This window comes from Myotis daubentonii, chromosome 4 (genome assembly GCF_963259705.1).
Source record: "Myotis daubentonii chromosome 4, mMyoDau2.1, whole genome shotgun sequence".
Lineage (NCBI taxonomy): Eukaryota > Metazoa > Chordata > Mammalia > Chiroptera > Vespertilionidae > Myotis > Myotis daubentonii.
In genome coordinates this window covers 16981680-17004402 of record NC_081843.1, presented here as the reverse complement: position 1 = coordinate 17004402, position 22723 = coordinate 16981680, and the positions used below count along the sequence as shown (strand labels likewise).

Sequence of the window (22723 nt, the reverse complement as noted above, 5' to 3'; positions counted from 1 at the left end):
TGTTGGACCGACCCCTGGGGTTTTCTGAGTGGGTCTGGGGTGGACCCTTAAAATTTGTATTTTGGACAAGTTCCCAGGTATTGCTACTGCTGCTAGTCAGGAGACCACATTTGTGAATCCCCTAGCTTAGTAGAACTGTGATGAAAATCCTGAATTTGACTGTGGGGGGATGAGAGATGAAGATATTTAGAATATCCTGCCCTCCCTGGTTCTCCCTGCAGTCACCTTCCAGTCCTTCTCATATACCTGCCTGCTGCTCTCTGTCCTGCTCAGGCAGGTTGGAGAGCCTTGACTATGGTCCCCAAACCTTAGCTTGCACCCATGCTCACCTTTGCCCTTACTCTGGCCAATTGTGTTTTTAGAGTCGTGATGATGAAAAGGGTTTTTTGCTAAGAACAAACATTCTCCTGAGCAAGATAACCAAGTCTGAATTTCCTGTCTGGGTCTTCCAAAAGGTTCTTTTGCAGCCTAAAAACAGCGCATCTTTTACTTCAGTCCTAATTTTTTGTTGTATTGAGATCACTGATTCTACCAGTTTTTTGGGGTGATTTCTCTTTGTAGAGTGGAGGAGATAGAGGCATATTATATACTAACTAGAGGTCCGGTGCACGTATTTGTGCACCAGTGGGGTCCTTCAGCCTGGCCTGCGCCCTCTCAAAATTCAGGACCCTCAGGGGATGTAGTAGTGCACGAAGCAGCAGGTAGCTGCGGCACAGCTCCCACTCATCCTGGCCCCGCTGCGCCTGCCAGCCATTGCCGCTGCAGAGGCAGGAGAGGCTTGCGCCACCATGGCGGCGCTCGCCAGCCGTGCGTCTAGTGCCCATCGGTCAGCTGAGCAGTGCTCCCACTGTGGGAGTGCACTGACCACCAGGGGGCAGTTCCTGCATTAAGCATCTGCCCCCTGGTGGTCAGTGCATGTCATAGCTACCAGCCAGTCGATTGGTCTGCCAGTCGCTTAGGCTTATATATATATATATATACTAGAGGCCCGGTGCACAAAATTTGTGCACTCAGGGGGTCCCTCAGCCCAGCCTGTGCCCTCTCACAGTCTGGGACTCCTCAGGGGATGACCACCTGCTGGCTTAGGCTGCTCCCCAGGGGATTGGGCCTAAGATGGCAATCAGACATCCCTCTGGCAGCCCGGCAGCCCTCGGGGGATGTCCACTTGCCAGCGAGGAGCAGACCTAAACTGCAGTCGGACATCCTTAGCGCTGCTGAGGAAGCCGGAGAGGCTCCTACCACCACCACTGTACTGGCAGCCATCCCCTGGCTTGTGGCTGAGCAGAGCTCCTCCCATGTGAGAGTGCCCTGACCACCAGAGGGCAGCTCCTGCATTGAGCGTCTGCCCCCTGGTGGTCAGTGTGTGTCATAGTGATCAGTCATTCCCAGTCCTTCTGCTGTTAGGGTCAGTTTCCATATTACCCATTTACTATATAGGATAGAGGCCTGGTGAACAGGTGGGGGCCAGCTGGTTTGCCCTGAAGGGTGTCCCGGATCAGGGTGGGGGTCCTGCTTGGGTGCCTGGCCAGCCTGGATGATGGGATGATGGCTGTTTGCAGCTGGTCACACACCCTTCAGGGTGGGGGTCCCCACTGGGGTGCCTGGCCAGCCTGGGTGAGGGGCTGAGGGCTGTTTTCAGGCTGGTGGGCAACTGAAGCTCCCAGCCTCTCCTTTTCTTTTTTTTATTCTGGGATTAATTTACCTTCTATAGCTGTCACTGGAGCTGAGAGCAGGCTCCAGCTCTGAGGCCGTTGCGGGCTGAAAGCAGGTACCTGGGTTTGTTTAGATTCTATAATTGAAACTGTTGCCATCACTGGCCGCTCTAAGCTCTGAGGCCGCGCTGGCTGAAAGCAGGTTTCTGGGGTTTGTTTAGGTTCTATAATTGCAACATTATTTCATCCAGAGCTCAGAGCTGAGCTGCGGCAGGCAAGGAACCTTGGCTTCCTCCATCACTGGAGCAAGCAAGTCTCATGTTCATGTTCGCTTCAGCTGCCTGGCTGCTGGCCGCCATCTTGGCTGGCAGTTAATTTGCATATCTCGCTGATTAGCCAATGGGAAGGGTAGCGAAGTTATGGTTAATTACCATGTTTCTCTATTATTAGATAGGACTAGAGGCCCAGTACACAAAATTCATGCACGGGTACGGTCCCTAGGTCTGGCTGGCGATCAGGGCTGATCAGGTTCCCTGCCTCCCCTCCTCCCCACCTCCTCTTTCCCTCGCTCCTTCAGCGCCCTGCTGCTGCTGCTGGTCACCCACCATGTTACACTCCGCCCCCTGGTGGTCAGCGCACATCATAGAGAGCAATCAAACTCCCAGTCTCCCGGTCAAAATCCCAAAGGGACACTTTGCATATTAGCCATATATATATATATATACTAGAGGCCCGGTGCACAAAAATTTGTGCACTTGGGGGGAAGGGGGGCCCCTCAGCCCGGTCTGTGCCCTCTCGCAGTCTGGGACCCCTCGGGAGATAACGACCTGCTGGCTTAGGCCTGCTCCCGGGTGGCAGAGGGCAGGCCCAATCCCTAGGTGCAGCCCCTGGTCGGGCTCAGAGCAGGGCCAATTGGGGAGTTGGGGCGCCACCCCCTGTCATACACAGAGCAGGGCGATCGGGAGGTTGTGATTCCACACTCAGTCCCGCTCAGGGTAGTGCCGATTGGGGGGTTGGGGCACCATCCCCTGTCACACTCAAGACAGGGTCAATGGGGAGGTTGCGGCGCCACCCCCTGTCATACACAGAGCAGGGCCCATCAGGGGTGTTGGGGTTCTGTACCCTGTCACGCACAGAGCAGGGCCAATCAGGGGGTTGGGGCATTTCCCCCTGTCACTCACAGAGCAGGGCCCATCAGGGGGGTTGGGGCTCTGTACCCTGTCACATACAGAGCAGGGCCAATCAGGGGGTTAGGGCGCAGCCCCCTGTCACGCACAGAGCAGGGCCCATCAGGGGGTTGGGGCGCCGCCCTCTTTCACCCACAGAGCAGGGCCGATCAGGGGGTTGGGGTGGCGCCACTCTCACACTCAGGGCAGGGCCGATGGGGAGGTTATGGCTCTACCCCGTCACACAGCAGGGCCCATGGGGGCGGGTTGGGGCGCCACACCCTGTCACACACAGAGCCGCAGGGCTACCAGGGGGTTTGGGCGCTGCCCCCTGTCACGCTGATCCCGGTGCCAGGAGGCATATTACCCTTTTACTATATAGGGTAGAGGCCTGGTGCATGGGTGGGGGCTGGCTGGTTTGCGCTGAAGGGTGTCCTGAATCAGGGTGGGGGTCCCCACTGGGGTGTCTGGCCAGCCTGGGTGAGGGGATGATGGCTGTATGCAGCTGGTCACACATCCTTCAGGGTGGGGTTCCCCACTGGGGTGCCTGGCCAGCCTGGGTGAGGGGCTGAGGGCTGTTTGCAGCTGGTCACACACCCTTCAGGGTGGGGGTCCCCACTGGGGTGCCTGGCCAGCCTGGGTGAGGAGATGATGGCTGTTTGCAGTTGGTCACACACCCTTCAGGGTGGGGGTCCCCACTGGGGTGCCTGGCCAGTCTGGGTGAGAGCTGAGGGCTGTTTTCAGGCTGGGGGTGACTGAAGCTCCCAACCGCTCCTCTTTTTCTTTTCTTTTTTTTTTATTCTGGGCCAGCTTTAGCTTTGAGGCTTGGCTCCAGCTCTTAGGCCTCCGCTGCTGAAAGTAGGTTTCTGGCCTTTGCTTACAATGTTGCAATCCTGCTGACTGAAGCCTGGCAGGTTTCTGGGGTTTTGTTTAGCTTCTATGTTTGTTACATAGTTGCTTGCAGTTCAGAGGCCTGCAGCGGCAGGCGGGGAACATTGGAGTCCTCCGTCACTGAAGCAAGCAAGCCTCATGTTAGTTTCAAGCTGCCTGGCTGCAGGCCGCCATCTTGGCTGACAGTTAATTTGCATATTGCCCTGATTAGCCAATTGGAAGGATAGCAGTCGTACACCAATTACCATGTTTCTCTTTTATTACATAGGATAGACTAGAGGCCCGGTGCATAAAATTTGTGCACGGGTGGGGCCCCTAGGTCTGGCCAGCGATCAGGGCCTATCGGGGCCATCTCTCCCAGTCCTAATCGGGGCCAGGCCAGCTGTCGGATGCAACCTGCCAGATGGGGGGAGGGACCGCAGGAGGTTTGCCGGCTGGGGGGAAGGACAAGGAGGTTGGCTGGCCATGGGAGGTTGGCTGTGGGAGCATACTGACCACCAGGGGGCAGCTCCTGCATTGGGCGGCTGCCCCCTGGTGGTCAGTGCGTGTCATAGCAACTGGTTGACCAGTCGTAATGGTCGCTTGGCCTTTTATGTATATAGATATCTTCTACTAGAGAGTGTGTGTGTGTGTGTGTGTGTGTGTGTGTGTGTGTGTGTATGGCTAATATACAAAGTGTCCCCTTGGGAGTTTGACCTGGAGACTGAGAATTCAATCCCTCACTATGATGTGCGCTGACCACCAGGGGGCGGCGCGGAATGAAGGAAGGCCCCTACCAGCAGCCAGGGAAGGAAGGCCCCTGCCAGCAGCCAGGGAAGGAAAACTCCGGCCAGCAGCCAGAAGGCCCCGATCAGCCCTGATTGCCAGCCAGGCCTAGGGACCCTACCTGTGCATGAATTTCGTGCACCGAGCCTCTAATATATAGATAAAAAGGGAGATGGGTGTCACCCATTCATTTGATGAGGATTGTGTTGTTTTTAATTTTTAAAAACTAGGACAGGTTGAGTATAGTCCCAGTGCTTTCACCCAAGGCCTGTATTGCCCATATAGTAAAATACTTTTTTAACCTGAATATGAAGCCAACTAAAGCTAACCAGCTGTATTGTTCTTAATCCACTTAGTCTACATTTTCCATCTTATCTCAAGGGCGCCATGAAGGACTATTAGTTGCCATGTTAAAAATCCAGAAGCTTCATCCCCAGGTCTGCTGGGTATCCTAGAACAAACACCAAGAAATGGGAAAAGAATTAGTCCTCATGATTTAGAATCATAGGGAAAACTTACGCTATCCATATCACTGTGAATGACAGAAGATCTTGTTTTTATGCTTTGGCTTAAAACTTAGTGGACAGGGCACTATTTGGTAAGGAAGGTGATGGGTTCCCATTTTATTTTCTTAAAATTTAAATATTTTATTGTTGAACTATTGCAGATGTCCCTCATTTCACCCCCTTTGCCCACCTCCACCCAGCCCCTGTAGCCCCCCTCCCCCACCCCAGCCCTCACCAAAATATTATCCATGTCCATGGGCTATGCATATATGTTCTTTAGCTAATCCCTTTACCTTCATTTATCCAGTCACCCCACTCCCCTCCCCACTGACATTTATCAGTCTGTTCCATGTATCCATGCCTCTGGTTCTATTTTGTTCATCAGTTTATTTTGTGCATTAGATTCCACATATTAGTGAGATCATATAGTCTTTGTCTTTCTCCGACTGCCTTATTTCACTTAGCATAGCAATCTCCAGGTCCATCCATGTTGTTGCAAAAAGTAAGAATTCCTTCTTTTTTATAGCCGCATACTAAGTATTCCATTGTGTAAATGTACCACAACTTTTTTATCTACTCATCTACTGATGGGCACTTGGCCTGTTTCCATATTTTGGCTATTGTAGATAAGGCTGCTATACTAAGGATTCTTAGGGTATATATACCCAGAAGTGGGATTGCTGGGTCAAAAGGCAGTTCCATTTTTAATTTTTTGAGGAAACTGATACTGTTTTCCACAGTGGTTCCACCAGTCTACATTACCACCAACAGTGCACTGGGGTTCCCTTCTCCGCATCCTAGCCAGCACTTGTTTGTTGATTTATTGATGACTAGGGGCCCGGTGCACGAAATTCGTGCACTGGGTGTGGGGGCGGGGAGTGTCCCTCAGCCCAGCCTGCCCCCTCTCACATACTGGGAACCCTCAGGCGTTGACCCCCATCACCCTCCAATCGCAGGATCAGCCCCTTGCCCAGGCCTGACGCCTCTGACAGAGGTGTCAGGCCTGGGCAGGGGACCCTCATTTCCCCCCATCACTGGTTCTGCCCCCAGCCCAGGCCTGATGCCTCAGCCAGAGGCGTAGACCCCCATCACCCTCTGATCACCTGATCGGCCCCTTGCCCAGGCCTGACGCCTCCGCCAGAGGTATCAGGCTCGGACAGGGGACCCCCATTTCCCCCTATCACTGGCTCTGGCCCCCGCCCAGGCCTGAGGCCTCTGGCCCAGGAATCATGCCTGGGCAGGGGACCCCCATCTCCCTCTGATCGCTTGCTCCACCCCCCGCCCAAGCCTGACGCCTCTGACCCAGGCTTCAGGCCTGGGGAAGGGGACCATCATATCCCCCCAATCCCCGGCTCAGCCCCCCACCCAGGCCTGATGCCTCGGCGGCCAGAGGAGTTGACCCTCATCACCCTTCGATCACCAATCACCGGATCGGCCCATTGACCAGGCCTGAGGCCTCCGGCAGAGGTGTCAGGCCTGGGCAGGGGACCCCCAGCTCCCTGCGGTTGCAGGCTCCGCCCCTGCCCAGGCCTAACGCCTCTGGCCTAGGCGTCCAGCCCGGGCAGCGGGGACCTGCAGGTGCAGCGGCCCCGCGATCGTGGGCTCCGCTTTAGGCTTGGGCAAGGGACCCCTAGCTCCCGGGACTGCCAGCTTCGACTGTGTCCAGCTCCCATCGCTGGCTCCACCCCTCCTTCCTGCTATCACTGGCCAGGGTGGCAAAGGCGTCTGATTCTCCAATCATGGCTGGGGGGCAGGGCAAAGGCGGCTCTTAGCTCCCCCCTGGGTTTCCGATCACTGTCAGTGGCAGGGGGCTTCTTCCTGCTTTCCCTTTCGCCTCCCTGCATTGTGCCTACATATGCAAATTAACCACCATCTTGTTGGCAGTTAACTGCCAATCATAGTTGGCAGTTAATTTGCATATAGCCCTGATTAGCCAATGAAAAGGGTATCGTCGTATGCCAATTACCATTTTTCTCTTTTATTAGTGTAGATAGCCATTCTGACAAGTGTGAGGTGATACCTTGTTGGAGTTTTAATTTGCATCTTCCTGACGATTAGTGACCTTGAGCGTTTTTTCATGTCTATTGGACATATGTCTCTCCTCTTTAGAGAAGTGTCTATTCAGATCCTGTTCCATTTTTTACATTTGATTCTGATAACTGCTGTCTGGGACAGAGAGTGTGAGAAGTGCATATTCCAGCAAGGATTAGGGGAAACTGAGTAGGAAAGCCAGTTTGCAGAAGTGGCTGCAGATTCTCACCAGAGATCAGAAATACTGAAAGGATAACACAGGTCAAAGTGGAGAAGCTGCAGAGTGTGTCCAGAGCTGAGAGAAAGCCCGAGGTGAAAACTACAACATAATGTAATAAGAAATGAAGAGGCATAGTTGAGCCAAGTCACATGCCAGGAGAGATAATAAAGAAATACAGGAACCAAGAAAAGACATTTGGGCAGGGTAAAATCATCTGTAAAAGCAGGAGTCCCCAAGTTCTTGGGGTTGCAGAAAGAAGCAGGCTATAGGAAGTGAAGGTACACAGAGCATGATAAAGGATCATAATGGGCCTACAGTTAGAAGGGTGTGGTAGAGAGCAGAGAGGGGTAGGCCAGCAGACAGTGGTAATGGGGAAAGGTGCAGGAGAAGGCAGATTTGGGAAGAATTCGTGCACTGGGAAAGTTTGGCTCCAAAGCTCAGGCAAAGCTTTGAAGAAGAGAGACATGGCTTGTCTCTGCTAATAGAAAGAATGCAAAGGTAGCATAGGTTTGGAGCCTGGAGAGGAGAGGGAAGACTGGGTCCCAGATTTCTGCAGTTGAGGAAGGTGGCTGGCTCTGACACTTCAGTTACTTGTCATGGATCCTGTTATGCTTTCAAGAGGCATCTGAAGACCTAGAGCTCAAAACTCCTGCAAAGCCGAAGACAAATGTCTGCTTTCTCACTGTTACGGAATTGTAAGCTCAGACTCTCTATCAAAGCATCAAGGAAATGATTTGGAACACCTAAACCATCATTCTTTCTGTGGCAGTCAGGGCTTTAGAAATGCCCTTTTAAATCTAGGGACACTTAAGCGATGGCATAATAAGAAAAGGCACAATCTGCATGCGCCACATCTGGCTCAGTGCTCATGGTGTCAGAACACCGCTGAGCGATGTTTCTGGTGGTCTGAGCTCCCGCCCCAGGTTTATGAGAAAGCAGAGTCTGTGCTGCATTCAGGATACCTTACCCTGTCCCTTCCACTCCTCCCCAAACTAATCAGTCTCTCTCTTTTTCAGGATAGGATTTTTGGGCCTCGGCCTGATGGGAAGTGGCATCGTCTCCAACCTATTAAAAATGGGTCACACGGTGACTGTCTGGAACCGGACTGCAGAAAAAGTAAGCATTAATGAGTGGTGCTTGTCAGCAGGGAGGGAACAAACCTTGACCCATGGAGTTGGGGTAACTAAAGATGGGAATGTCTTCCTGATGTCTTCACTCAGCATTCTGCATGTGGTAGAGTAGGAGGAGCCACACTATTATTCAAGCAGGTAGATATGTAGACAAATAAGCTTAGAGTATTAGTATAGAAACTAAATATTTAAAAGTACCCAGGGGTGCCATGGCCTGTGTTGCTCAGTTGGTTGAGTATCATCCCATGCACTGAAAGGTTGCTGGTTTGATTTCCACTCAGAGCACATACCCAGGTTCGGATTTGATCCCCAATCAAGGGTGCTTGTGGGATACAACTAGTCAATGTTTCTCTCTCTCATCAATGTTACTCTCCCTCTCCCTTCCTCTCTCTCTAAAGTGAGTAAAAAATGTGTATGTGTGTGTCTGTGTGTGTTTATTTATTTAAAAAAATTAGAGGCATGAAATTTGTGCAAGAGTAGGCCTTCCTTCCTCTGGCTGCCAGCTGCTGGCACCAGCTTCCCTCGCAACCCCAGTTTCGTCTGGAAGGTCGTCCGGAAGGATGTCCGGTCTAATTAGCATACTATGCTTTTATTATTATAGAAGATAGATATCCAGGAATATAAAACAAAGTGAAAATTTGCACTGGCAGGTGTTTCCCAGTGGTTGGAGCATTGCCTTCCACACCAAAGTGTTGTAGGTTCGATTCCTCTCTTTCTCTCTCTCTCTCTCTCTCTCTCTCTCTCTCTCTCTCTCTCTCTCTCTTTCTCTCTCTCTCTCTTCCTTTTTCTTTCTCTCTCTCTGTTTCTCTCTCCCTCTTTCCCTCCCTCCCTCCCTCCCTCTAAAAAGCAATGGAAAAAATATCGTTGGGTGAGGATTAACAAAAATAAAAAAGGAAAATTCCTCCCTCTCTGCTATTACCTGAGCTAGCCCATGTTAGGTGTTTGCATTCTTTTTTCCATGTTCACAAAATATGAGTGTGTATTATGAAGTCATTGGTAAGGAATGTGTATAGATAGATCTACAGCACCCTTTTCAGTGACTGTACTGTATTCAGTTGGATTGTGTTAGCTGTGCATACAGCATTCTGCTGTGATGATGTTCTGTATCTGCACTATCTAGTTTGGTAGTCACTAACCACATGGGGCTCTTTTTTGGGGGAGGAGGGGCTTTGCATTTTTTTATTAACATTTTCTTCTCATGTGGTTTACATCAATTTATAATAATCTACATAAGTTGAAACAGAACATAGACAAAAAAATATATCCTTACCCACTTATTAAAGTCAAATATCAATGAAGGGTCCCATCCACCTCTGTCATAAAAACCGGCAGCCCATAGTAATTGTCAGCAAAGACAGGCCTTCTAGGATTCCTGTGGCCTGTATGCTGAGCCTGTGGGCACAGCCTGCCCTGCTAGGCACAGTGGCTTACCTGTGGCTCTTGAATACTTGAATCAAGGCTAGTACAACTAAATAATTGAATTTTTAATTTTATTTCACTTAAATTAAAAGAGTCCCCTTTGGCCCTAACCGGTTTGGCTCAGTGGATAGAGCGTCGGCCTGCAGACTGAAGGGTCCCGGGTTCGATTCCAGTCAAGGGCATGTGCCTTGGTTGCAGGTATATCCCCAGTAGGGAGTGTGCAGGAGACGGCTGATCGGTGTTTCTCTCTCATCGATGTTTCTAACTCTCTCTCCCTCTCCCTTCCTCTCTATAAAAAAATCAATAAAATATATATATTTTTAAAAATAGTCCCCTTTGGCCCTAGCCAGTTTTTCTCAGTGGTTAAGTCGTCGGCCTGTGGACTAAAGGGTCCCAGGTTTGATTCAGATCAAGGGCATGTACTTAGGTTGCTGGCTTAATCCCTGGCCCCAATCGGGACACGTGCGGGAGGCAGCCAATTGATGTGTCTCTCACATCAGTGTGTCTCTCTGTCTCTCCCCCTCCCTTCCACTCTCTCTAAAAATCAATGGAAAAAATGTCATTGGTAGTAAGGATTAACAAAAATAAGTACTCCTATTTGGCTAGTGGCTACCATATTGGACAGAACACATTTAGAAGTTCTTAACCTAAGGTGGCAGCCCACAACTTCCACGGGTCTGTGTGGCCCTGCCTTGGAATTCCAAAGCTGTTAATGTGTACCTTTTGTAATGGAGGCCCTGGCTCCCATTAAGTTGTCATTCAAGAAAAGATGAAGAACTGTCATCTGAGTACCAGGAAATTAAACACTGTACTTGCCAGGAACAAAAGAAAGACTGAGAAAGGACCAGCTTCTTGAGGAACAAGGTGTGGCTGAGCATGTATTTGTGAAATGACTGGGTGCATGTCTCTTTATGTGCACAGGTTCGAGAGCTGAAATAAGGTGTGATTGCTGAAGGAGTTGGCAGAGCTGATGTATTTGGGTTAACAAAAATGTTCTAGCAAAGTAAGAAATTCACTTTGCTGAAACAAAGTCCTTTTCAAGAATAACAAAAATGGGTTGAAGAGTTGAAGAGGGCACTGAAGGCCGTGCTAAGGGATTGCTTCAGGTGCTGGGCACTGTGGGGACCTAAGTCAGGAGTGGATCTCAGAGGCTTCATCGACAGGGTAGTTTGTGATTCAAGGCTTGAGTAGTCAGGAAACCTAGAGGTACACAGTGGCAGAACATCAGGAGAACCAGGGGGTTTGCTTATAAGTACATTCCTCTTTGATAGAAGTGCCTCTGGTCTTCCTGTTTTCATGATTAAAATGCAGAAATGTTACAAACAAGGGCATTCCTTCCTGATTCATTTACAGGAAGGCAGGAGAGCAAAGCAGGTAGAACTTGGGTTTGGAGTAGGGCCGACCTAGTCCAAGTCACACTCTGCTGCTTGCCCTAGGGCTTCAGTGAAATAGTTTACCTCCCTAGATCTGTAAAATAATGGACAGCAAAAGCCCCAGCGTCATGGGGGTATGAAGGTTAAATGAGATGATGTAAAGTACTCAGCACAGTGCCTGACACAAGTTATGTAGTAAATGTCATCTTTGAAAAGCCATTTAATCCTTAGGACAGTCCCCATGGAATTTTTATAAAAGGATCTTAATAAAAATGATTCTGCCCTAGCTAGTTTGGCTTAGTGGATAGAGCGTCGGCCTGTGGACTGAAGGGTCCCAGGTTCGATTCCAGCCAAGGGCACATGCCCTGGTTGCGGGCTCAATCCCCAGTTGGGTGCGTGCAGGAGGCAGCTGATCAATGATTCTCTCATCGATGTTTTTCTCTCTCCCTTTCCCTTTCTCTCTGAAATCAATAAAAATATTTTTTTTAATAAATAAATAAATAATCCTGTGGTCCTTCTGGGAAAAAGATGGAACATTTTAAAATTTTCAGTAATGAGGAGGTCTTCTCCCAAGCAAATGTAAAAACATAATAATGTAAATTCACCAAGATGATGTGTGCTGTAGTAAAGATACAGACCTATCGGGTAGCCCAGAAAGCCTAGGACTTCCTCTGATAGAGCCATCGCACTGTGAATCAGTGATGTTGAAGAAGGGTTGGTCAGTAAGTATGTTCAGAACAACTGATTAGAAATTGGAGGAAATATTAATCTTACTTCTTACCACATAATAAAATATATTCCAGATAGATTACTACATTTTTTTTTCAAAGGAAAAACCAGAAGGAAATAAAACTAAATATCCCTGGCCGATGTGGCTCGATTGGAGCATCATCCCATACACTGAAAGTTTGAGCGTTTGATTCCTGATCAGAGCACATACCTGGTTGCAGGCTCCATCCCCATTAGGGGGTGTGCAGAAGGCATCTGATTGATGTTTCTCTCTCTTGTCCATTCTCTGTCTCTCTCTCTCTCGTCCATGTTTCTCTCCCCCTCTCTCTCTCCCCGTCCCTCCCTCTCTCTAAAATCAATAAAAAAATATTTTTTAAAAAAGGAAAGACAACTAAATATTAACATAGATCTTTCTAAGCCTAAGACACAATCAGAATCACTAAAGAAAAAGATATGTAGTTTTTTTTTCTTTTTCTCAATTATAATTTACATTCAGTATTATTTTTGTATTAGTTTCAGATATACAACATAGTGTTTAGACAATCATATACTTTACAATGTTCCCCCCAATAACATTCCCTGTACCCACCTGGCACCATACAAAAGATGGATAGTTTTTAATAATACTCCCCACAACAAAAAATAAACAAAAGTGAAAGGTACACCAATTAAAAATGCTTTATAGCAAAGATGATAGAAAAGGGTAATATGTTGATTTTATGAAACACATAGTTTGATAACTCTTAAGATAAAAAGTAGCTCACATTCAGCAATATATAAAAGAAGTAGCTCACAGACCTTGTATGCATATGTGCATAACCCATGGACACAGACAATAGGGTGCTGAAGGCCTGGGAGGGTGGGGGGGTCTGGAGGAGGTCAAGGGAGGAAAAAAGGGGACATATGTAATACTTTCAATAATAAAGAATTATTAAATAAAGAAGTAGCTTACAGAAGAGTAAACAATTTAAAAACAAAAGTATTTAAAAGGTTTAGTTATCAGGAGTACTCAAAATAGGTCAGATAAAAAGTTGCTATTTTTAGCTGGTTAAATCAAGTAGGATAAAATTTTAATGTATTTATGTATGCTTGATTGATTGTTGTTTTTAAATGATGTACTCTGTGCTGGTGATTTGAGACCTTGTTGGTGATCATTATATATTCTCAGCCCTATTGAAAAACCATTTGTCTACATTTATTAAGAGCATGAAAACCATTTGAGCCTGTTTTATTCTTACAAGTCTAAATTGAAAACATAAGGATATTTGTTGGAGTCATTTATAATTAAAAGCAGTCCAAATATCAAACTGCAGTGGAGCCATTAGGTAAATCCAGATATGTCTCTTGATGGAATATTTTACAGCCATTCATTGTAAGTGATAATAATGAGAGGCAATATGGGTAAATGTAAGCCTTACAAATTACTTTTTTAAATATATTTTATTGATTTTTTACAGAGAGGAAGGGGAAGGGATAGAGAGTTAGAAACATCGATGAGAGCCCTAACCGGTTTGGCTCAGTGGATAGAGCATTGGCCTGCGGACTGAAAGGTCCCAGGTTCGATTCCGGCCAAGGGCATGTACCTTGGTTGCGGGCACATCCCCAGTAGGAGGTGTGCAGGAGGCAGCTGATCAATGTTTCTAACTCTATCCCTCTTCCTTCCTCTCTCTGAAAAATCAATAAAATATATTTAAAAAAAAAAAAGAAGAAGAAGAAAGAAACATCGATGAGAGAGAGACATCGATTGCTGCCTCCTGCACACTCCCTATTGGGTATGTGCCCGCAACCAAGGTACATGCCCTTGACCGAACCTGGGACCCTTGAGTCCGCAGGGCGACGCTCTGCTGAGCCAAACCGGTTAGGGCCTTACAAAATGTTAAACGTTGGATACAAAATAGTAGGTTCAAGTTATTCTAATTACTTTTTAAATGCCTTTGAAAACGGGTATTGCACTAAATTAGTGTTTTCAGACCCCCAGAAACATAGTAAGGGATGGCAGCCTCCGGGCCCCAGCCCTGCTTCCCTAGCACAGTGCTGATAACGCAGGGCACTGCGTGGTTTTGCCGTAGCCAAGTTAGCCACGCAGGGCTGCAAACAGGCACTGTTTACATCCTGTCTTCAAACAGGAATCCTTCGGCAGATACTTGTTTTGTTCTTACTGTCAAGTAAAACATCATCTAGGCACCAAGTATGTGAAAACACAAAACAGTCCTGAAGAAGCCCCATCCACTTCCCCCAAGAAGTCAGACCACCAGCTCTGGTGTCTGGGGCTCCCATCCTCAGCCTGTCTCCTGCCTTGGGAGGCCAGCCAGGAGGACTGGGCACCGTATCTCTGGCCTGGCTGTCGTGTTTGTTGTGCAATGCCTGCAGCTCACGTTAGGATCTGTGACTTTTGCAGTGTGATTTGTTCATCCAGGAGGGGGCCCGCCTAGGAAGAACCCCCGCTGAAGTTGTTTCAACTTGTGACATCACCTTTGCCTGTGTGTCGGATCCAAAGGCGGCCAAGGATGTAAGGATCCCCTCCCTCCCCTCAGCGTCTCAGATTGTGGCCAGGAAAGCTGGCTGGCCTCCTCCCCTTCTCCCCTGCATACGGAGTGAGTGTCTGCATGTGGGGGGTTGAATTTCCCATCTGGGGGCCATCTCCCATTATGAAGGGTGTTTGCATAAATTGAATACAGACTTCCTTTAATTCAGAACAAAGAATGAAAATGGCTAGGATCCCTGAGGTCTTCTAAAATGGTCTGTGGTATATTCTTATTGAGCTGGAAGCTTTGGGGCTATGTGTGCTTTTGGTCTATGTGCCAAGTTCCTATGTTTGGCTATCACTGTATTTGTATGTTTTAAAAGTTCAAGTGCAGTAGTCATCTTGTTAAACTGATGACTAGTCTAATCCAAGTAGATCTAAAGAAGCCCCAAAACTGAAACAGTGAGATTCCATCTTTTAAATGGGAAGTTTTTAATAGAAATTTACTATTTTGAAAGATAAATGGGAACATACCAGAAATACTTTTCTTTCCCTTGCTTATTTACTTGCTTTTCCCTTTTCAGCCTTAATATTTATTAGCTCCTTATCAGGAAATGAACCAAAAAAGCAAATGAATTCTGACTTTGGGTCTAAGGGGTTCCTGGGTATCTGGCTGGGGGCCTGGGCTATTGCTTCTCCCTTGTGTCCCCACAGCTGGTGCTGGGCCCCAGTGGTGTACTGCAAGGGATCCGTCCTGGAAAGTGCTACGTGGACATGTCAACAGTGGATGCTGACACAGTCACCGAGCTGGCCCAGGTAGCAGCCTTGTTCAGGCTGGCCCTCCAGCATCCTTTTGGTTGGATCCCAAGACCTAAGCTGACCATGCCCAAGTGTGGACAACTTGGTTACTCTAGAGCAGCGGTTCTCAACCTGTGGGTCGCGACCCCTTTGGCAGTCGAATGACCCTTTCACAGGGGTCGCCTAAGACCATCCTGCATATCAGATATTTACATTACAATTCATAACAGTAGCAACATTACAGTTATGAAGTAGCAACAAAAATAATTTTATGGTTGGGTCACAACATGAGAACTGTATTTAAAGGGCCAGAAGGTTGAGAACCACTGCTCTAGAGCCAAAGCCAGAGAGGAGAGAAGAAGTGAGGCCAATAGCCTTGGGACTAGCCTGTCTTCATTCTCTACCTTCAAAGTCACAGTTAATCTAAGTGGCCATGAGAGGAGAGATGCTGCCTAGCTGAGATGGGCATCAGATCCCATAGTTGCCAGCCTCACAGTGAGAAGCAGTCCAGGCTGTCAGCCCAGCATTTTTGGTTTAAGCATCTATCTGCAGAGTATTCCTCCTGCCTGAGCTGCTGGGCCCAAGTGAGGGAGTGATGACTTCTGGCTCATGTGTGTTCAAAGAGTGAAGTCCGGGAAGGGCGGTGTTCATAGGAGGTGTAGACAACCAAGCAGTTGGCACAGCCATGTTTGGTTATAATCTCTGGTCTTTATAAGAAATTCAGAGTAAATGGGAACTTGTGAGGAGCCTAGCCTCTCTTTACTACATGTGAGTCAGGCATCTGTTGGAGGATATCTGCTGACCCTCCCACAGCATTAGTCCAGCACCTTTGTACAGATGTCGGCTTTGGGGCTTCCATGTGGAGGGCCAAGTACTTCCACCCAAGGACCCTCTTTGCTCCCTGCCCAAGACCCATGAGAGAGGCAAGGACTCCAGAAGCTGTGACTTTCCTTTCCAGGTGATTGTGTCCAGGGGGGGCCGCTTTCTGGAAGCCCCAGTCTCAGGGAACCAGCAGCTGTCTAATGATGGGATGTTGGTGATCTTAGCAGCCGGAGACAGGGGCTTATATGAGGACTGCAGCAGCTGCTTCCAGGCCATGGGGAAGACCTCCTTCTTTCTCGGTAACATACCTGCCTACCTGTTGGGCCACATTCCCCCTAGACTGCACTGATGACAACGTCAATTCCACATGGCCTTTCAGCCTGGGGCCCCTGTGGGAAGGTTTTCTTTGATTTGCACAGTCAGTGCCTGGAAGGAGGAAGAACCAGAGGGTCAGAGCCAGTTCTGTCAGGGGCAGGTGAATGGGGTCTTCCCTGGTTGTAGAGGTGGGTCTGAGCATTGATGAGGGGGATAGAAAGTCCCTGCCTGTCGGATTCTTGGGAAGTGACCATGATTCTTTGCCCTGGGCAGGTGAGGTTGGCAATGCAGCCAAAATGATGCTGATTGTGAACATGGTCCAGGGGAGCTTCATGGCAACTATCGCTGAGGGGTTGACCCTGGCCCAAGTGACAGGCCAGTCCCAGCAGACATTCTTGGACATTCTCAATCAAGGACAATTGGCCAGCATCTTTCTGGACCAGAAGTGCCAAAGTAAGTTGTCATAGGCCTCTCTTCTTGCTTTTTTTTATTATTATTATTAGAGCTGAGAAACTGGGTAAGGCCACTGTCACAACAGTCTCTTCAGGGGCTCATTAGGTATGAAAGATGCACCCTCTCCATAGCCCCAGGTAGTGAGGGTCCAGAGACACGGCAGATAGGATTTGGGGGTACAGGCTGGAAACTTGTATCTTGGGTGTCTGAGGGGAGGAGAAATGCTATGTGTTGAACCCTGGTGGTACTTGCAGGTAGTTTCTTATTTAGGGTCCTACTAATTGTTCTGATAAGTGGCTTTCTCTCCTCAGATATTCTGCAAGGAAACTTTAAACCTGATTTCTACCTGAAATACATTCAGAAGGATCTTCGCTTAGCCATTGCGCTGGGCGATGCCGTCAACCATCCAACTCCTATGGCAGCTGCAGCCAATGAGGTAACTAACTGCAAGAGCCAGTGGCACAAGTCCCAACACCCTTCCCTTTGTTTTTCTTGTTATTCCTCCCTTCTACTTACTTTTGCTTTTCTTTGCTATCTGGTCTAATCTCTCAGGGTGAAATGTTAGGTCATTGATTTTAGACCTGCCTTTTCTAAAAGGTCCATTAAAAACTAGACACTTCCTTCTGAGCCACGCTTGCTTTTCTTTTGATTCCTTCTTTGACCTGTGGATTACTTTACATTTTATCAAATATTTAGGGTTTTCCTAATTGTCTAGTGGTTATTGATTTGTAATGGATCTCCTTTGCGGCCAAAGACTGCCCTATATGATTTTTAGCCCATTAAATTTATTCAGACTTGTTTTGTTTTGTAGCCCAATAGTTGTTGCTGGGTGTGCTGTGTGCACTTAATAAGACTGTTCTGCAGTTGCTGGGTGCTGTGTTCCACAGATATCAGTTTGGTCAAGATGGTTGTTAGTGTTTTTCTGATCATCTTTACTGATGTTTCTTCTGCTTCTTTCAGTCACTGAGAGAGAGATAGTAAAATTTCCCCACTATAATCATGATATTATCTGTTTCTTTAATTCTGTCCATTTTGCTTAATGCCTTTGAAACTCTTGTTTATTATGTTTTCCTGATGAATTTGCCCTTTCATTATTATTATGAAACTAGAGGCCTGGTGCACAAAATTCGTGCACTCAGGGGGTGTTCCTCAGCCTGGCCTGGACCCTCTTCCAGTCTGGGAGCCCTTGGGGGATGTCCAACTGATGGTTTAGGCCTCCATTGGGAGCGGGCCTAAGCTGTCAGACATCCTTAGTGCTGCCATGGAGGCAGGAGATGCTCCCGCCACTGCCGCTGCACTCGCCAGCCATGAGCCTGGCTTCTGGCTGAGTGGCACTCCCACTCCCTCCTGCGTTGAGCGTCTGCCCCCTGGTGGTCAGTGTGCATCATAGTGGCCTGTCATTCTGCCTTTTGGTCTATTATTTGCACATTAGCCTTTTATTATATAGGATGTCTCTCAGTCTTTGTCTTGAAATCTATTGTCTGATTTTAATATCACTACTACAGCCTTCTCATTCTTACTGTTTTCATGATATATCTTTTTCCATCCATTTACTTTCAGTCTGTGCCTTTAAATTGTATCTTTTGTAGACAGTCTATAATTGGGGCTTACATTTTTATCCATTCTGACAATATCTGCCTATTAATTAGAGTGTTTAATCATTAACATTTTTTGAATGACATTTATTAAGCACCTACACATGCACTTATTGAAAACAGTTGTTTAGAAGTTCAGCTTTCTTATCTCAACCTGATAGAAACATAATCTTAAAAAACAGCTGGCCCTAGCCGGTTTGGCTCAGTGGATAGAGCATTGGCCTGTGGACTGAAAAGTCCCGGGTTCAATTCCGGTCAAGGGCACATGCCCGATTGCTGGCTCAATCCCCAGTAGGGGGCGTGCAGAAGACAGGCAATCAGTGATTACTTCTCATCATTGATGTTTCTATCTCTCTCTCCCTCTCCCCTCCTATCTGAAATCAATAAAAAAATATTTTTTAAAAAACAGCTGAAAAGTGGTGGGTTCCATTCCCACTCATTTATTATAGAAGCTGTAGCTTCAGATGTTAAAAGCTGATACACATTTTCATTTAAGTTAAATACTTACAGGTCTCAAGTGGCTGATTCCAGTAAAAAAATAGCATACTGCTCTTTTCAGACCTGCCTTTTCATAGTTTATAGTCTTCTGTCCCTAAATTCTATGTCTTCTGTTCTTACTTGCCTGAATTTCTCAAAGTACTTATTTCACTCTTTTTTGTTTGTTTTGTTAATCCTCACCTGAGGATATTTTTCCATGGATTTTTAATGAGAGTGGAAGGGAGAGGGAGAGACAGAGACATCAATGTGAGAGAGGCACATCAGTTAGTTGCCTCCTCACGTGCCTGACAGGCCGGGGATGCAACCAAGATACATATCCTTGACCAGAATCGAACTCACGACCCTTCAGTCTTCAGGCCAGCACTCTATCCACTGAGCCAAACTGGCTAGGGCTATTTCACTCTTTTAAGTTGCAGTACAGTTTCATGTTTCTCCTGTTTGTTTCACCTGTGGGTTCTCTCTTGGCAGTAGATTCCGCATGTATTTTATCAATTTTTTATTGATAAGCTTATCTTTAACAAAGGGTTTTGTGTGTGGTTTGTGTTGGCAACACTTCTCTATGAGGTGATTTCTGACTTGCCTTCACCCTCCTTCATTAGCTTGGAAATAAACATATTAGTTGATTTCTCAATGGAGCATGGCACTTTCTGACCATTTGTTTGGATAGTGTGACTTTAAGCTCCCTGCTGATTGGATCTTAAAGTTAAATAGTCCTTTAACATTTAATCTGTCTTGAAGTCTATTGTATGGTTAAATTCAAAGCTACCAAACATTTGATTGCTGTTTCTCCCTTCTGGCTTTTGTTTGTTCCTCCTTTCTTGCCTTTTTTGGGGGAGGGGGGGAGAGAAAGAGAGAGAATCATCAATATGATAGAGACACATCAATTGGTTGCCTCCTGCATGCACCTTGACCAGGGCTGGGCATCAAACCTGTAACCCAGGTATATACTCTAACCACAAGCCACACTGGCCAGGCCTGCCTTGCCTTCTTTTATGTTATTTGAATACATTTTTAGAATTTCATATTAGATATCTATTGGCTTTTTAATGAGGCATAATTTTTCTTCTATCTTTGCTCTAGGACTTGCAGCCTACTTAGAGTTAATATTTACCAAAAACAGATTGATTTACCACTCTGTCCCTCACCCTTTAAGGCAGGATTTCTCAATGTAGGTACTATTGATATTTGGTTGTAGGAACTGTCCCGTGCATTATAGGATGTTAACAGCATCTCTGTCCTCTACTCACTAGATACTAGCAGCACCCCCATCCATAGAAAATATACCCAGGCATTACCAGAATCCCCAGGCTGAGAACACCTGCTTTAAGTTACAGGTGTCCTATGTGCTATATCTGTCTTTCTTTTAATTATGGGGTTGTTGTTGTTTTCTGCATTTATTTATTTATTTAAATCTTTATTGTTGAGAGTATTACAGATGTACCCCTTTTTTGTTCCCTCCACCTGGTTCCTGCCTCTCCTAGGCCTTCACCACTCTATTGCCTGTGTCCATAGGAAATGCATATATGCATATAAGTTCTTTGGTTAATCTCTTTCTGCACTCCCCACCCCTCTTCCCTCTGAGATTTTTCAGTCTGTTCCATGTTCCCATGCCTCTGTTTCTATTTTATTCATCAGTTTATTTTGTTAGATTCCTTGTTCGTTTATTTTGTTTTTTAGATTAAATTGTTGATAGATAATGTATTTATTGGCATTTTATTGTTAACATTTTTTATCCTTTTTTTTCTTCCTAAAGAAAACCCTTCAACATTTCATGTAATGCTGGTTTGGTGGTGATGAACTCCTTTTGCTTTTTCTTGTCTGTGAAGCTCTTTATTTGACTTTCAATTCTAAAAGAGAGCTTTGTTGGGTAGAGTAATCTTAGTTGTAGGTCCTTGCTATTCATTACTTTGACTATTTCTTGCCACTCCCTTCTGGCCTGCAAAATTTCTGTTGAGAAATCAACTGACAGTCATATGGGCATTCCCTTGTATGTAACTAACTGCTTTTCTCTTGCTGCTTTTAAGATTCTTTCTTTGTCTTTAATGTTTGGCATTTTAATTATGATGTGTCTTGGTGTGGGTCTCTTTGGGTTCCTCTTATTTAGGACTCTGTGCATCCTAGACTTATAAGTTTATTTCTTTCACCAGATAAAGGAAGTTTTCTGTCATTATTTATTCAAATAGGTTTTCAATACCTTGCTCTCTCTCTCTCTTCTCCTTCTGGCACCTCCACAATGCAAATGTGGGTACGCTTGAAGTTGTCCCTGAGGCTCCTTACACTATCTTCACATTTTTGGATTCTTTTTTCTTTTTGCTCTTCTGATTGGGTGTTTTTTGCCTCCTCATATTCCAAATCATTGATTTGATTCTTGGAATACTCTACTCTACTGTTGAATCCCTATAAATTATTCTTTATTTCAGTTAGTGTATGCTTAATTTCTGACTGGTCCTTTTTCATGTCTTTGAAATTCTCTCTAAGATCCTTGAAAGTCTCACTAAGTCCCTTGAAGCTCTCAGTAGATCCTTGAGCATCCTTATAATCATTGTTTTGAACTCTATATCTAGTAGTTAGTTTGCTTCCATTTCATTTAGTTCTTTTTCTGGAGATTTCTTCTGTACTTTCATTTGTGACATACTTCTGTGTGTCCACATTTTGGCTGCTTTCCTGTGTTTGTTTCTATATATTAGATAGAGCTGCTCTGTCTCCTGGAATTTGTAGTGGCCTTATGTAGTAGGTGTCCTGTAAGGCCCAGTGGCTCACCTCCCCAGTCACTTGAGCTGGGCACTCAAGGTACACCCAGTGTAGGCTGTGTGCACAGTCTTGTTGTGATTGAGCCTTGATTGTTGTTGGTGTCACTGGGAGAAATTGACCTTCAGGTCAATTGGCTGTAAGGACTAGCTGCAGCTACAATGGAAGAGCTGCTGTGTAAGAGACACCCCTATGGAGCAGGACTTGCTTCAGTGGGGCTTTGGTGCTCACTGAATCTGCTACTTGAGTATGTCACTTGTAGATGTGTAGAGTTGTCATCTGGTATAGTCTGAAGCCGACCACTGGGTACACTGGCTCTGAGGTCTCCTGAAAGGTGCAAAGTCAGCCACTGCCTGGGATGACCTGGGAGGAGATACAGAGCAATCTGGAGATGGTGGCTACTTGTGCTGGACTTGGAAGTGCCTAGGCCACACCAAGCTGTGAAGCAAGGCAGGCTACTGCTAGTACCTAGTTTGGGGCCTCTTATTGATAGGTATAGAGCATTTTGATGCCAGCTGATGCTTATTTGAGAGATTTTACAAAAACCTGAAGCCTGAACCAGGACAGGCCAGTCATACAGAAAAACTGCTACAAACAGCTTGGGTGGGGCTGCAAATTGGATGGGGCAGGGTCTCAGGGAATCAGCACTGTGGAGTAAACAGTGTAAGCCTGGCTGATGGAATCTCCTATTTGGCTGCCAGTCAGCTCTGTGATAGAGGAGGTCTCAGCATAGGAAGAATGATCCCTGCGAGCACCCCTGTCTGGGAGAAAGCCACCCCTGAGTACTTGCTCCAATGCCAGACAATCCAGTTCCTCCCCATATGTCCCTGGATTCCTCCATGCCGCTGCCCCAGTGCTGGAGCTCAGAGGAAGAAGGTCCTATGTGTTCTATCTGCCTTTGTTTTAGACCCATAAGATAATGTTTAATTAGTCATATGTATTTTAAAGAAATTAAGAGAAAAATAATTTTATAATATTTCTAATTACGATTTCCAGTGCTTTCCATTCTTTTCTGAAGAATTGAATTTCTCTCTGGTGTTATTTCCTTTTAGCTGGGAAAACTCGCTTTAGCATTTCCTGTAATGCAGGTCTGCTGGCAGTGAGTGGTTTTCTTTTATCTGAAAAGTCTTTAGCCTTCATTCTGAGTT

The 22723-nt window shown here is 46.6% G+C and overlaps 1 protein-coding gene across 7 annotated transcripts in view; it reads left to right on the top strand.

Annotated features, from left to right (window-relative positions):
* Positions 1–22723, top strand: part of GLYR1 (glyoxylate reductase 1 homolog) — a 52115-nt gene that overhangs the window by 26038 nt on the left and 3354 nt on the right. For 3 of the 7 annotated variants that reach the window (XM_059693055.1, XM_059693050.1, XM_059693054.1), the window contains 6 exons: positions 8248–8347; positions 14281–14391; positions 15061–15162; positions 16103–16265; positions 16555–16734; positions 17046–17170. In XM_059693055.1, the coding sequence (XP_059549038.1) occupies positions 8248–8347; positions 14281–14391; positions 15061–15162; positions 16103–16265; positions 16555–16734; positions 17046–17170 (781 nt within the window). Of the gene's footprint in view, positions 1–8247; positions 8348–14280; positions 14394–15060; positions 15163–16102; positions 16266–16554; positions 16735–17045; positions 17171–22723 lie in introns of all 7 variants that reach the window. The other 4 variants (XM_059693056.1, XM_059693052.1, XM_059693053.1 and 1 more) reach the window with 3 other exon arrangements.